The 16,181-nt window shown below is 35.8% G+C and overlaps 1 protein-coding gene across 6 annotated transcripts in view; it reads right to left on the bottom strand.

Moving 5' to 3' along the window:
- RANBP17 (RAN binding protein 17) overlaps positions 1 to 16,181 on the bottom strand; it is a 159,972-nt gene that overhangs the window by 38,864 nt on the left and 104,927 nt on the right. For all 6 annotated transcript variants that reach the window (XM_080554758.1, XM_080554759.1, XM_080554757.1 and 3 more), the window contains 3 exons: positions 11,254 to 11,342; positions 5,053 to 5,160; positions 2,460 to 2,542 (listed from right to left, as the gene is read on the bottom strand). In XM_080554758.1, the coding sequence (XP_080410884.1) occupies positions 2,460 to 2,542; positions 5,053 to 5,160; positions 11,254 to 11,342 (280 nt within the window). The remainder of the gene's footprint in view (positions 1 to 2,459; positions 2,543 to 5,052; positions 5,161 to 11,253; positions 11,343 to 16,181) is intronic.

Here is a 16,181-nt window from a genome sequence, read left to right on the forward strand (position 1 = left end):
GAATCCTTGCAACACACCTCCAGGAGCTGCATCTATTCTATCCACTGGCACAGTAATTTCATGAACTGGTGGTAAATGGTGATAAATGCTGAAAGTGTTAATAGCAGTTATTCAAAGGTGACTAATTGTGAAATACTTATAGTGGTCAGTAAAACCTTCCCAGAGTGTAAACCAGCGACCACTTCAGAAATAGCTGTAGCAATCTGAAATAGTGCTAACCTAGGACATTTATCACAAGGCCCACAGCTGAGCCGTGCTGGTCAGAACAGTGCTGCCCATCTGTGCCAGCACAGAGCCAGCTGGATTATTTGAAATCCCTGCTTTAAGAGGCTGATTCAGCTGACTGCGCTAGGGGCTCTTTCATGTTCATTTTGTGGCGAGTCCAATCCTGGAATAAATACTGACAATCACTCACAGAAAACTTGAACAGTTTCTTTAAATTTCTCACCAAAATAGTGGAAGGATACTGCTGTGACCCTTTCAGACACTGATGACAATATGGATGTGTTTTAAAAGCAAATTGGAAATAAAATATTAAATATTTAAATAAATATATATAATTATACACATACACATTGTTTGGAGGTTTTCTCCCACCTCCACATCTTTCTTCCAATTTTAGTTCATAGGTGACCTCCACACCTTTCTTCCAATTTTAGTTGATAGGTGATTTAAAGTTATTATTTTGAAGGAAATCAAGGACACTTTTCCTCTTGCTACTTACATCTGTTGTGAGTAAAACATCTTTCCATAGCAAAACAGTTAAGGAGGACAGGAAAGGAAATTGTGAGAGAAAGCTCTTATCATTGTTTCATTTCTTTCTATGCCACACATCTCCAAATAGATGATACCACACATCCCCAACTACTTTTCACAATAAGCATCATTTAACTAAGAAGGCAACAGGTGTTCGGACACAGGTTTCAACAGACCCTGTGACTCCACTGCTTAATTTACACCTTAAATTTGCACTGTCCTGAAATTTCCTTTTACAATGCCTAATTAACTTCTCGCATGAGCCAGAAGATGCTGTCTGGTCTGTATGTGCAAGAACTTTAGGGCTCCTCATTACTTTAGGGCTGAGAATTTTATGATTTTCATAAACACACCATAAAAGCTGCATCTGAAAGCTAAAGGTTTCTTAATAAAGCGTTTTGTAGACCTTACTTTGGAATGAAGCAGGTTGAAACCAACCATTGTGGCTGACTAAGCAAGGATTAGAAACTGGATGCCAACAGCTGAGATAAATGGATGACCAATGATAAGGTAGCTTTCTCGGAAGGGCAGAAAGGATGGTAAAGGCTGACTGAAATTAAAAGGAAAAAAAGGGATCAGGTACCGTAAGACAAGTGGGCTTGAAGCACCACCATAATTACATTTATATTTTTCTATATCGTTAAAAGAAAGTTTAAAGCAGTTAAGTACAAATTAAGTACATGGATAATAGAAGTTTAACAGTAAATTCTAAAACTTTACCTCTTATCTTCTCATATAAGGAAAACCCGATTTTTTTTTGTTTATTCATTCTAACAAATTAACCAAAAAACGTATCTTAAAAACTAGCGCCGGCTAACAACACGGTATATTTGAAAAAGAAAACAGAGAAATGATTTTGCAAGGAGAGAGAGTTACATGGTTGTAATTTTTTCTGTCATAAGTATTTGCTTTACGCATTCTGCATATACTGTTCCCATACCCTGCAGATCAAAAGCAAAATTACACTTGAATGTTTTTTTTTTTATACAGGCAGCCATGTAACAAACAATTTCCAGACCTAAAATGCAACCTGAACACAGTAAAAGCAAATTCAATGCGTAAATTTTCTTTCATTAAAAGTAACAGGACACTTACAGCTATTCCTTTTCAGAGAAACTACAAACCTACAACAACTTGGTGATATTCCTTTCAAAATATTTAAAAAGCGATCGTAAGCTACAAAGTTAGTTGGAGTCTAATATAAACAGTTGGTGTCGAAGACCTGTTGCAACTGAATACTTGAGTGGGAGCAGTAAAATGAAGCAACTTATTACGAACAGTTTTAACAGCGCTCTAGGGTAAAGCAGTTATGGTCCTATTATGTTTTGGAACTGCTGGAATATAATTTGAATACATAAAATCAACCCACACCTATCAATCAGTAGCCCAGATCAAACACCTCACGAGTATTTGTATCTTTGCTGAAATCCAGTTAGAGCTGCTAAAAGACAGGCGTTCAAGTTAAAGTGATAGAAGCAACAATTTTACATGAATGGACGCTGATCTACGAAAGTAAATGAGCTCCAAAGGTCTGCCATGTAAACCCTGTACCTTTCAAAGGGCTGATATCAGCTGTACTAAATTGCAGTCCTGATACACACTCCAAAAATCAAGCAGTGCTCAGGAATATGAACTAACAGGATTTTTATATTACAAGACAGGCAAAGAACTACACTGCAGAGGAAATGTTAATGAATACCTACCGTACGTACAAATCATTTTACTAGCTTCTCTGAAGAGAAGAATTCCATTTGGAGATGATACATCAAAATTTAAACGTTGTGATCTAAAAAATAACAGCAAAAATATTCAGATGGTCATCAAAGCAGAAAACTGCAATGGATTCATTCCCTAAGACAAAAAAAAAACATATTTGCTGATTACAAAGTACACTTCCTTGATAAATTATTTCTAGCTTTGAGTCCAAAGATGTGCACTGTTTCTTAGGCAACAGATTTAGATAGCTCATCATGTGATAAAATATATAAAAAAAATTAACCAAAAATAGTGACCAGACAATGTGTATTTCCTTATGCAGTGACTGGTGAGTATCTTGTGCCTTTATACAGTCCAGAAGAATGCTGCAGATTTTCCACGATCCAAGTAGTTAGGCTAACACCTTACTTCTGTTTAGTTTTTAAAATCAGCTAAACCCCACTGGTTATTCTGCTACATAAAATCCGTGGCAATCATGAGACAGTTCTCCAAGTGTAAATTGCAGTATGCACTCTCCATGCACATTCAGACCTGAAGAAGACTGAACCATGTTGTCTGCCCTGATGCAAATGCTTTACCAAAGCCAACAAGAACCATTTTGTTCCCAATTTGGAAACACAGCAGAGCTCTTGCCAAAGTCCCTGTTGTATCTTTCTATTTTTTGTGATAAAGAAGCCTAACTTCTAGTTTATGCCTAAATGAAAACCATTAAGTACTTAAAATTAATTTTCAACACAGATCTTAAGCTTCTGAGTAACTTGAAAACTTACCCTTAGTGTTTATTTAGACTGAAAGGGAAAGGATACATCACTGAGTGATGTAAAACAGAAAATCCCCTGGTGACCTATTTGGTAGTCCTCACTTCTGATGATATGTGTAGTACTTGTACAACCCTTGTCACAGAGATAGGGGCAGGCATCTTTCATTCCTTTAAGTCCAATTTTTTTTTTTGTTTTCTAAGCCCGTATCTGCAGGGTCCTGCGCTGCAAATTCTGGAGTAAATCTGGGTGTTTATAAATAAATAAAACGTGCCTTGTATAAAACATTTGTGTATTCCATATGCACGAAATGATAATGGCTTGCAGAGGCAAAAAAAAAACACAACAAAAACAGCACATCTTCTCAATGTCGGAGTGGCATAATGCACAATCTGATACTCTGTAACATATTTTAACCATGTCAAAGTATATTGTATAATGCATTCTAACCTGTAAAAGCTAATGCAGTACACAACTCATGAAGAACTCCATCCCAGATGATGTTTTCTAAAGGGAACAAGGCAGATTTTCTGAATACCAATAGGCAGAAGAATTCACATGAATATGCAAAGTAGCTTGAAGAGCCATCTTTTGCATAAGATTTATTGTTCCAGTTCCTCTTTGCTTTCGTTTACTATTATTAGAGTTCTGTATTTAGGTTTTAACAATCTCCTCCTTGAAATGCATTGCAGCCCCATTAGAGCATACTGCTTGTGCGTTGCGTCATGAATAAAAATAGGTTCAACTTCTCCAGCCTTTATTATACTACAACCAGGACAGAAGACATAATGAACCTACACAAACCAAAGAGGAAGTCACAGTGAGCAAGTCAACACAAATGAGAAGCAGGGAGCTCTGCCTCAAGGTCTGCGTAGCCACTGAGGGATTAGGAGTACATCGTACACACTCGTGCTTGACTGGGAGCCAGGTCGGAACAAAGCACGGATTTCCTATCACTAGATTAAACCGAATATTTTTTCAAACTTCAAATATTGCAACTTTTTTTCTTTGTAAGTTCGATTTGCAAGGCAAAACGAAAAGTGGTGAGAACACATACTTTTCTGCTGAAAACCCTAATTATTTTGGTCATGAAGATAACCAGTACAGAGACATTAACTATCAATTTTTCATTTCAAAGTCTTTTTTTTTCCTTTGGGCAATACACTAAATATTTCCGAGTGTAATGATGATTTCCCCAAATAAATTGTTCTGTTAATTGTGGTAAAACAAAAATTTCGTTCTAACACCTGCAATGTAAAGTATTGACATCACCTCCCAGAATCATTCTGAGGTCTCTTTAGCGAGCCTATGGAGAAGAAATTAGACCTGGGAGAAGTTACCTACAAGTCGGTTATAAATATTGCTGTATTGGATAATATTCTTTCCTATTTTGGCTAGAAGAGTTGAGCTAAGGAAAGGAACTGTAAAGGCAGTTGCAGTTTAAGAAGTACATATGTACACTTGTGCTTGGCTTAAGGCAAAAATTCAGCCTGCAGCAAATCTTGACAGTAGACCATTTTCAAGTATTTAATTATAAAGTCAGAATTTAACTAACAATTCTTTTTTTTGCTAGTTAAAGCATACAATTCCACTAACTTGTAATATAAAAATCACAGCAGTCTCTCACACATTCCTGTTGGTAAAACAATACATTGACACTGAAAGCTGAGCTCTGTTCGTTAACTTTGCTCCAAAATAAAAAAGTAGCAGTGTTAAAGACAAAGCCAGACATCATAAGGATCAGCAAAACACAGAAAGACAGGATGCAGAATGCGTACCATTGCAGTATTCATCACTTACATGATTCTCACGTGATTCTTACCTGTTTTGCATGAATTCTGCCATCAGCTTCAAGATAGGAGTTGTACATGCAGGTTCCTGGTACCACAATTCAATAGCTCTTTGCAGAACAGAAATGTATGCAGGGTATCTTCACCAAAATTAAAGATTGTACTGACAAAACAATGTCTTCCAAAACTTCCCCTAAATCTAAACTCTGTTGTTAGATGGGTGGGCCAGATACAGACCCTGACAGCTCCTTCTGACAAGGAGACTACCAGAGCTGTAACAAAGGAAAAGGAAAGCATTTTGTACACGTGAAGCTAACTCACCAGTATAGATATGAGTTTGACTTTTAATGAATGACAGAATTTAATTGCATTTAAAACTAGAAAAATTTACATATCAGCAAATCCTAGGGTCCACAATTTCAATGCCACTTCCTATGTATTGTATTTGCTATACAGCGGTTGTGAATAGCTTCCTTGCGTGAAGTTTGTTTCCAGAGTATTCAAGAAAAAGAATTCAGATAAACTATGCGGGGGAGGCCAGGAGTTAGATTTCTAAGAACTCTTTCAGGAGGGCTGTTTGCTTGTCGGTACCCAAGAGATATCAGTTCCTCTAAAGCAGGATTTGAAAGAACGCAATATAGGAATAGAGTCTCACAGACTCTGCAATGTAGCTTAAAAAAAATCTTATGAGTTACTGCCTGTATCAAAATATTTGATATGATGATTTGATACATAGCTGACCCCTAGTTTTCCCAACATGCTGAAAAAAGGGTTTGGATAAGAATGCAGACTGGTAAATGGAAGTGAGGAAGCACAGCTTGACTGGCAAAGAACTAAACAGTTTTTATGATACTGAACCAAGAGATTCTAACTATGCAATTTGCTATTAAAATATGATCAAGCCAATATAGTCAATGGTTTTATTTAATATTAAATTTATTTTTCATTTTTAACTTTGTTTCATCTCATATAATTCTGCTTTATTTAACCGACCGCACTAGAAATAGTGACTATTCTTAGGAAAATGCTATTGCCTATTCAGAGCATAAAGGCAACTACTGTGAATCTTACCAAGTAGAATACAGGCCAAGCACTCAACACTGGATTGTGAAATAGAAGTCTGGAATGTGCAAAGGTTTACTTGCTTCTAGGATATGCAGACAGCCATGTCCCAGTTCAATACAGCTCTTCGGTGAAGGCAAAGCCCTCACACGTGGCACTACTGATGAATGACAGTGCTGTGCAGACAGATGGAAGGCATTCTGGCTACTGCTGTCTGTCTGAGGTATCTAAAGACTTGTGCATTTTCGCTGCCAGCTGCTTGAGGCATTGTAGGCATAAACTATATATAGCGGAAAAGGTTGATGCGAAATACACTTCTAGACCTTGTCTCTCTCTTCTTAAGGGAGTTCTTTACATTTTAAATTAGACAAACTAGAGCTAAACATACTATGGACAGTTACTCTGTAATATACATGGATTTAAATTCAAGTCCCATTTGCCTAAAACATCCTCAAAGGGCACAGATGACCCATGTCACCTCATACCTTTATAAATTCACTAATGCCAGTTCAATTTTTATCTGAGGTGGACTTCCAATGGGCTCACTCTCAACTAGAGGATGGTCAAAATACTCACAATACAGCAGATGTCATGTAGGGTACAGAACTGAACTGAGCTGAGCTGCTGATTCTCTAAAGTCACGCTTCTTCCTTGGTGGAATGCACCAAAGCCCCATTTTGTAATTTTGTGGGGTAAAAAACAATTGCCTTTTCAGATTTCAGAGAGAACAGAGTAACTTGACAGCCAAATCCACAGCCAAAACATAAGCCAGCCATATCAAAGGCTGCTAATATATCCAGTATGATTGGTTATCTTAATTCAAAAGTTTGAGCATTAAGCCCACATTCACTGTCAAGCAAAGACTGAAGTCATAGTCGAGTTTTATAAATGTTAGGGGTCAACAGAAAGGCTTCAGCAATTTGCTAGATAAGAAACCAAACAAACGATAAATTAGCTTTGAAAACAACATTATTTGTAAGTGTTTTCAACCACAAGCTTCAAGAGATCTGGCTAATTCAGGAACGTAAACTGACCAGTCAGCTTTACTGGTCAAGCTGAAAAGAATGCAAATGGGAAGAAACGATGCTAAATTTTGAATCTACACAACTGGCAGTAGCAGCTATTAGAAACACATTAGCGATCAGGTAGCCTAATCTCATTCGAAAAGGTGTTTAAGGAAACATCCATCTCTACAGTTGTTTGTTGGGCTCTTTCAAGTTTGTAATTCTGAACCCTTAAAACATACAAACTTAATATTTCTGATTCTATTTTTGAAGAACTTTTTGATCAAGCCATCTTACTGTTACACATGGTTTTATTTTGTTAAGAAATATCATACAAATTTGGATAAATAAGTATTAATGGTAGTTTTTTTTTTTCTAGTGATCCACATCTGAAGAAGCATATGCTCAAACATCCGAATATCAAGGTCAACTGCAACTTTTAAATGACCATCCACTAGATAAAGCATCTCCAGGACGGATGAATTGTCTAAAGGTAATGGTTATGGTATCTCTCCCTATACAGAGATCTTCATTAAAAAGGCACAATACTTCAACAATGTCATGCACTCACACATATACATCCCGTGCTATCTAGCAGACTGCAACTCTGAGCCAACCTAGTAATTTAATTCTTGCAACCCATTTTCTTATTGCAACCCTTTTCTTTTACAAACAACTAAGTCATTAAATACTGAAAATCAACTGGGAGTAACGGAGGAAAAAAAATGCCTTTGGGTTACCACCTAACTTTAAGAACCACTAAATGAAAGTAACAAAAAGTGGATATTACTCGCAACTCGCAACTGAATCTCCATGGACTTATCTGACTGCAAGACCCAGGACCCTTAAACTACAGCCTCACATTAGTATGGAATAAAACAGATTAAACATTCAAAATCTCATCCAGGCTCTCTTGAAGTAAATAACAGAATGAAACGTACCATTAAGAAAATCAGACTTTGATTCTACTCAAATTGGCATGGGGGTTTTCTGAGGCCTGAACACCTGCATGATGAGGACTGACCTACAAATTACAGATACCAGATGTTATGATTACAAAAGGCAAATAAACTTTCCAAAGCCAAGGTACTGGAATCATCATTGACAGCTTGACATATCAATGTTTCAGGAAGAATAAATGACTTTCATATCCTTTTTTTCCCCCCCTTCTTTTTGTTTGTTTGTTTGTATGTTTTCCTTCATCTTTCATTACTGGAACTCTTCGGGCAGATGCTATACTTAACACCTAAAACTGCTTAAAATATTTGGAAATATTTTAATGAAGTCTTTTGAGAGATCACCTAATGCAACTTTAAAACAAATTTTACTATTATTATCAGTATTTTCTCTTCATCCCTTGCCAGAGGAAAACTATAAATCTTGTCTCAGCTGAATGAACACCATTTATCATATTCATTTTCTTGTCAATACAATTATGAAAAGCCTTTGGCCTTTTTCCAAGGAGCCTGATTTGCTAGAGAAACTCAATTAGTATAAGCAAGCCTGCTACAAAACAGCCCTATTTGGCAATCTAGTGCAGCTTCAGCATACCTGACGATTCACCTCTAAAGCACGATCTAATAACTCAATCACAATGGCAAAAGAGAGCATACAATGCTGTTGTCCTCCCCCGCTCTCTGCAAGACCAAAAGGACTTAAAAGAGATTATTTCTGCTCATTTTTGCCATCTACTGGACAAAAGTTAAATCCTAAACACTTAGGAAACAACACTCGGGAAAAAAAAAAAAAAGAAGAATCGCTCACCTGAGAGAATACTAAGTGTAATTTGTTTAGTTATGGACAGGGATCAGAACCAAAGTATCTCCTGCAATCACTTGGAAAGTTTATCGATGCTGCCTTCTGCCAGTGATTTACAAACAATTATTTCTGCATGTCTTCAGTACAGAATTATCGTCATCTTATGGTATTAAAAGCCCAGGCTTTTATCCCTTGCCTAACTGTATTATTTATTTACCGAACAAATGCAAGAAAATCAGATTTATTTTGGCTAATATTCTGTATCTGCTGTTTTTAATACCGAAAGACTAGGGCTTAAAATATTACAGAATAAAATCTGTTTGCAAAACAGCTTGTACTTGGTATATTAAAACCAATTTTTAATTTTCTGATGCTATATTTGAAACTACGAAAGAAATATATTAATCAACGGATATTTAAACTTAATATGATAAAATCAGCATCTGACCACTCCTTTTCTTCCTATTTCCCTTTCTGTCCTTATATACAGTAAATAAGAGCTGAGATAACAGCAGCTTATTCTGCTGTAATTCTCTGGATCAATATTTGGATGAAGCTGGACTAAGCCAAATGAGGTGAAATCCACTGAATAGAAGCATGCATTTACCATTTATAGCCAAAGGTGGGAAGAAAAGAATTTTTAAACCTGTGCAAGAGAAAGCTAACTGAGAAAGCCTGGGCTTTGAACGCCACAAAGATGTGTTTTAGTCTGTTTATACTGTTAATACAGATTAATGAAATCCCCCAAATTTAGGCTGTTTTTATTTTTTTGAAATTAGTTTAATTCATTAAATAGAATTAATAAAATATTAAAAAAAAACACTCAGAAAAGGGTCCTGAGGATTACATATCCTAAATCCTTGCATAAAAAAACCTCGTCCATGTATGATATGAATCTTTTTTTTTTTTTTTTTCAGATGGAGAGGAGGTAAGTCTCTCTTATACCTCCCTCTACAGCTGGAGATTTGTACTTCTGCACAGAACAGCACGATACTCATACTGTACTAGGAAAAACAAAGTAAAAAATTTGAAATTGATGCATTACTGATCTACTTTCATACATCGTCCACGTTCTATTATTAAGTTTTAGGGTAACATAAGCACAAACAGTACTAATGAAGTTAAACGTACCCCAATGGTGCCCACTAGAAAATGAGATGCTAATTCACAGTCTGGCTTCGGTAGATTTTTTTTTTCTCCAGTCCTCTAAAACTGAAATTAAGTAATGCTTTCCACTGATTTTTCAGGGAAATGAAGATTATACTGCCTTCTGTTTTGGATTTTCTTTCTGCAAGCTGTGTCATGCAAGCAGAGCCTGCACATGAACAGAATCATTGCTGGCTTGTGAAGGTCTTAAAAAGGGCTTATCTGAATTCTGTGGTCATAAGAATTCTACCACCCACCACATAAGGACATCTATCAGATCCTAGCAGGCTCTGCTGGACAGCCTTTAAGTCCTCTCAGGCTAACTTCCTAGCCACAATTTCTGATAATGCATTCCTCTTTTATACTCCCCCAAAAATGAGTGAACAGCAGATTTTCATTATGTACTCAAAAGTATTTTTAAAAGCTTGATTTCTAATAAAACATGCAATTATACTTTAACATTATTTTTTTTCCGTCCGTAAAATAAACAAATGCATAATTCACTTCCACAGCTTTGAGAACTAAATTATAAAACCAATAATTTCAGTTACTTCACTACATATTGCAGTATTTTGTTACTAATATGACTGTGTGCCTAAAAAGAATTACAGCTACTGTATTTATGAAAATACAAAACATTTCTCTAAGTATTAAGAAAATACCCATGAGTATTATCATATTTCTTGGCATAAAAATGTATACAATATTGAAAGCAAATAGAGCTGCACTATCATTATTTATTGAAGAAAGCTAGAGCCTAAAGATTTTGACTTTGTTTTCAGACGTCCATTTTCTTCTGATCAAGAAGACTGCAGGTGTTGTGATATTAATAGAGTTGACATAAATAGAAAGTAACTGACTAAATTAAAGACATGATTCATACCAGAGAGAGAAATCTCCCCAGATAGCACTCATATAGTATTTTTTTAAGCACTTTTGATGTTAAACCAAATGTAGGTACATTGTGCTTTGAGTTAAAGACACAGCTTTCTCTTTATGAAAACATTATGGATTTATGAAAGGGGAGAAGCCATTTGGATATGTTTTCTAGATTAGTAGCGTGACATAACAAAAAAGTGACCTCTCTGTGGTCCTTCCCAGTTAACTGCATGGTTGCCATTGTGCTGTAATTTTAGCTGATTACACATTAGTTCATTTAGCTTTGTTTCCTCTTCCCCACTGTGCCATACTATTAAACTAATGCAAGGGGCCTGGTATCCCTCTGTGCACAGAGCTGGTATTGTCATAGTGTAATAAGGATACATCCAGTCAAACAGCATGGTGTAGCTGGTCTTTGTGTTTAGTGCAAAGGCAATCCCTCGAAGATCTCTTGCCAGCCCGATCAACATACGCTGTCAGTGGGAAAGAGACACAGTAATTGATTTTCACGTTAGCACAGAGCAGATGGAGTAATAATCAGCCAATAATGACCACATATCTGATTTTGATTCATTAGTTTAAATGTCTCGCTCAAATCCTTTTTTATAAAAAGCACAAAGATTCTTTCAACAAACAAGATTTCCACAAGTTTTATAGTGCTAACACTAGCAAAATGCTTAGAAAATGCTTTTGATTATTCAATATCCTATACTAATGAATAATGCAAATTAAAACATAATATATGAACAGAGTGTATTAAAGTTTAAGAGTGCTTCCTGCGTTAATATATTTAAAGTAACAATAACAATAAAGCGTTCATTTAAGCTTGTAATATTTTAAATGAGGTGTAAGACTAATTGGTACTCATAACAAGCTACAATTAAGGTTACACTGAGATTCTCATTGTATTGTTATTTTAATTTTTTTTTTTAAGTCATCTTCCAAGTTAGGTTTCTTCAAAAAGTCTTTGTTTACAGAAGACCAAGTTAACATCTATCTGTATTAATGTTAGTTCCGAGATGATTTTTTTCCCCCTTTAGTGACTGAACAGTGGCTTCAGAACCCTTTCAGCTCAAAAGCAGACAACACTGTGTAGATAATTAGCCCCTACTAAAGGGCTGTTTTCAGGATAATTAATAGAAATCATTAAAAAGAATACCAGTGAATGAAAAAATATTTTCACAATATAAACCAACTTTCAAATGTAAACAACTATTCTCTTTTTGATAATGAACTAGTAATAATAAATTTTATCCATGTGTTGCAAGGTGGGGTTTCTAGGGCTTTTCATTATGAAAGACCACAGCACTGCAAAGCTTAGTAAAAAAAAAAAAAATCACAGAAGCATGGCAACAAAAAAGTAAGGAGCTTGCTTTTTAAAAACAGAGTTTTCAATAATGCAGCACTTGATGATAATATTGTAATATTTATAGCACTGAGAAATGCAAAAGGTAAGATTCACATATTAATTCTAAATGGTCACATAAAAAGCAAATTACGGCTGATGCCTTGTTAAACTGCTAAATGTAATCTTACACAAGGGCTAATTTCTACTTTTCATATACAGTCACATTAGTTCAATTGACTTGGATGGCACACACGTAGATTTATCTGAGGATAAATTGAGTTCCCTATGAAATGCTGGTAAGGTTGCTGGGAGTATTTTAATATTTGTGTTTCCTTTCTGTTGTGCATTGTAATGGCCTGAACTTGCAAGATGCTCAGAGGTCTCAACTCTCATTAACTTTAATGGAACTCTGAAATCACTAGAGAGGAAGTGTTCAATACTGAGAAGATATGACACAAAATTGTAACTTTATCCTTATATTCATCGTATTTTCATACTTGGTGCATTATTTTGTCCACACAGAAAATAAGTATTTAGCAGATATGGTTGCCAAAACGTCAAGAATGAAAAGAACTAGGCAGCAACACTTTATACTTCTTTCCAAAGGGATACAGAGATACAACAGCATATACAAGGAAGTGGAAACCTTTGAGTGATTTTGGATCTTTTGCCCATTCTAGCCACGGAAAATGATGTAAGCAAGACTGCACAAAGAAAAGGCTGATGCAAGGAAGAAGGGGAGCTACAGCCCCTGGCAAGACATGAACTTGCCTTTGTTTGAAGATGCACTCAGAGGGAAAGAACTCGCCATCTTACTGTGGTCTCTGGAACATGGACTAGATAAACACAACCAGCCAAACACATATTCCCGTAACAGGCTTATTCTGTCTTTATAAAAACAACTGGTTGTAAGAAAACACTCTTTTGCAAATGTATTTAGAAAACAGATTGTTTGTGAGCGTTATAAACTGTTAATACAACTCAACGTGCAACATACTTTAAACTACAGTTCCAGATTTGTGAGAGCCTATACAAATACCAGGTAATTTCAAACAACATTTGACCTTCGATTCTAAAGAAAGGAAAAAACCTACTACACATGCTACATTTCTTGGCTTTCTATTCTTTGACTTCAGATATTGCTATTAGAAGTCCATGCCACTAACCACAATATTCTTAATAAATTATCTCAATGTACAAAGCACCATAATATTCTTATGCTATAAAATACCAGTGAACTCGGTGGTTTCGTTATCCATTGGAACTCAACTTTACGAAATAATGTCAACAGTTAGCAGTATCAGGGCAGCCTGAATCCTGAGATAAATCCTGCTCCACTTAAGTGACTGGCAAAAATATCTTTAAGCTTAATCTGGAACAAAAATAATCCTAAATTCCACATTTGCTTAAGTCATACTTAAAAAGAGGAAAAACCAACCAACCAACCAACCACCAAACCTACAAAACTTCTGAGACATTTGAGTTTATTAGTCCATTGCAAGTTTTCAAAGAGCATCCGTATGCACAAGATTTATTAGTGACAAACAATATTACACACTTGTACATCTACTTTTAGGATGTCATGCTGCAGGATTGAAAGAGCCCTGCAAACTTAACAGTACAATCTGAAGAATACATTAAGACACTGCTTCATTCAGAACTGAACACCAGCCATTTCTGTGCCAAAGTGACAGCTGATAACAACACCAGCAACTGCAAAACGAGTAAGATGAGAAGTGAAGCACAGTAAATAAAAAACACGTAGTAACAACAGCTTGTCAGTGGTATGTGGGCTTACACATTGATTTTCTTACTAAGGAAAATTTTGTTTAAATTTCAGTTTCAAAGTACTCTTCCCTGAGCACCAAAGAGATGGGTCTCCTTAAGATTAATTAAAACAAACCAATTTTTAAGAATTCTTGTGTGTTGGTTCAAAGTCCTGAATAAGATTTTTCAATGGATTTTTAAAGGAAAAGAGAGGATCATTTAAATATTTGCAGGAAAAAAAAAAAACTATGACTTGCCAACATGTACCAAGTGTCTGACTAACACAATTTAACACAGACGAGACTACTCACGCCACCCACCCCCAAAATGGGGTTTGTAATGGAAAGTCTGACAGACCCTTAACTATAGTGGCACTACTGGGTGCAGCTATAATATTACCCTCATAATTCTACTATATAATAACAACAAAGGAAAAAAAAGGTGAAGGGTCATTGCGCTTTGTCTTTAGAATTAAGATGGCTGTCTTCATCCTTACAGCATACTCTTAATTCTGGAGACACGTCTTAATAACCTCTAAATAGTTCCAACAAAAGAGCCGTGTCAGAGGAATGAGCAGGCCCCAAGGTGTTTCAACTGGAGTGTTTTCATCTGCCTTTATTGCTCTATCCCTCTCCAGAATTAAGGCAATAACCTGTGATAAATTATTCAGGAACTGCTACAGGGATCAAAGCAAAATCATTCTGTTAAAGTGCTGTTTGCAACATTTGGCACTTAGTGTGAAAACTTTTAATGTGTGCAAGCTGAAAATCAAGGATTTTAAATAATTTAACAGCATGGAGTTTCTACAAACCAGCTAAAGATAGCATGTTGCTATTTAACTGCTTTTTCCTCAGATACTTTTTTTCATGCGTTTCTATCAAACCTGATGATGTCACGACCATAAACAAGGTACGACAGAGATTCCAGCTACCCAGTCGATATATTACTTAACCGGATTGTCAACAGGAGCCTTTGAAATTCTTAGGAGAAAATTAGCCACTGTTTTAATATTGGACATCTTTCCTATTAATATAAAACTGTGAAGAAAGAACCAGCAACGGGAAAAAAAAAAGGCAAAAAGGAAAGTACGTAATTACTTAAGCCATCTTCAATTATATTTGATCTCACTGGAAAAGAAGCCTAAACATATGTTTTATATGCAGATTTAATGATTACAAATGTATTTTAAAAAGAAAGAGCTCCCTTGCTGTGATTGTTTTTCAATGGTGTATTTCAGAAATATTAAACAAAAACCCTAGCCAGTTAGAAAGTCCTAGTAAAAACCACAAATTAAATGAATTTGGCAGTCCTGGACCATTTTCATAGTGATATTTTAACAGTGTCATCTCCCTGTGGATTGGAATACTAAGCATTTTATTGAAGAACTGAACTGTTTTTGTTTTCAGTACTTGCAAAATGAAGTACCTGAAAGCACTTTTGCATGTATTATTTATTCATCATGATAGAAAAATAGCTTTAACCTAATAAATTATGTTTAAGAGAATTTAGAGCAAAAGTTTTGTTTATGATAAAGCAACAGATTTAGTTCTTTATCAGTAGCTTAAAGCACCAAGTTTTCTTTATACAAATTAGACAGATGGTGCTTACAGTAGAATTTACTAAAGGTCTGTCACAACAAATGCAGCCAAGCTGCATATTTAATCACTGCAGAACCTTGTCTACCTGCAGCTGCCAACTGCTAATCCAATTTCCCTGATAAATGTGGCAAGAGACACGATCAGCAATAAAGAGCATCTAACTCCATTTTCCTGCAGGGCGTCTTTTGATGAACATTTAGGACGGAAGCACGGAGTGCACTGTGTGGCCCTGGCTTGTGGCAGCTGCATGCATTTTGAAGACACAGTTCTCAGGTTACTCACTTAATTCTGCCACTATCATTATGTTGCTATTGATCTCAGTAGCTCTTGTCTACACAGCATTACTCTAGATGAAGCTGAATCAGGCAGTTATCATGCATCAAACTTGCTCAAAAGCCTGGAGATTTCCCCTTAATTACTTGTGATTTTATTTGCAAATACCGTTAAAGTGTAATCAAGCAGTCACTTTCCAGGGTCGTTAAGAACTTGCTAGTTTAGGAATATATCACTGGCACTCCATTAAAATTTCTCTACTAAGATGGTTTCAAGCAAACCAGACAGGACAACAGCAAAATTATTTTAATAAACTGAACCCTCAC

Source organism: Anser brachyrhynchus (assembly GCF_964034855.1).
Source record: "Anser brachyrhynchus genome assembly, chromosome: 14".
NCBI classification, from domain to species: Eukaryota; Metazoa; Chordata; class Aves; order Anseriformes; family Anatidae; genus Anser; species Anser brachyrhynchus.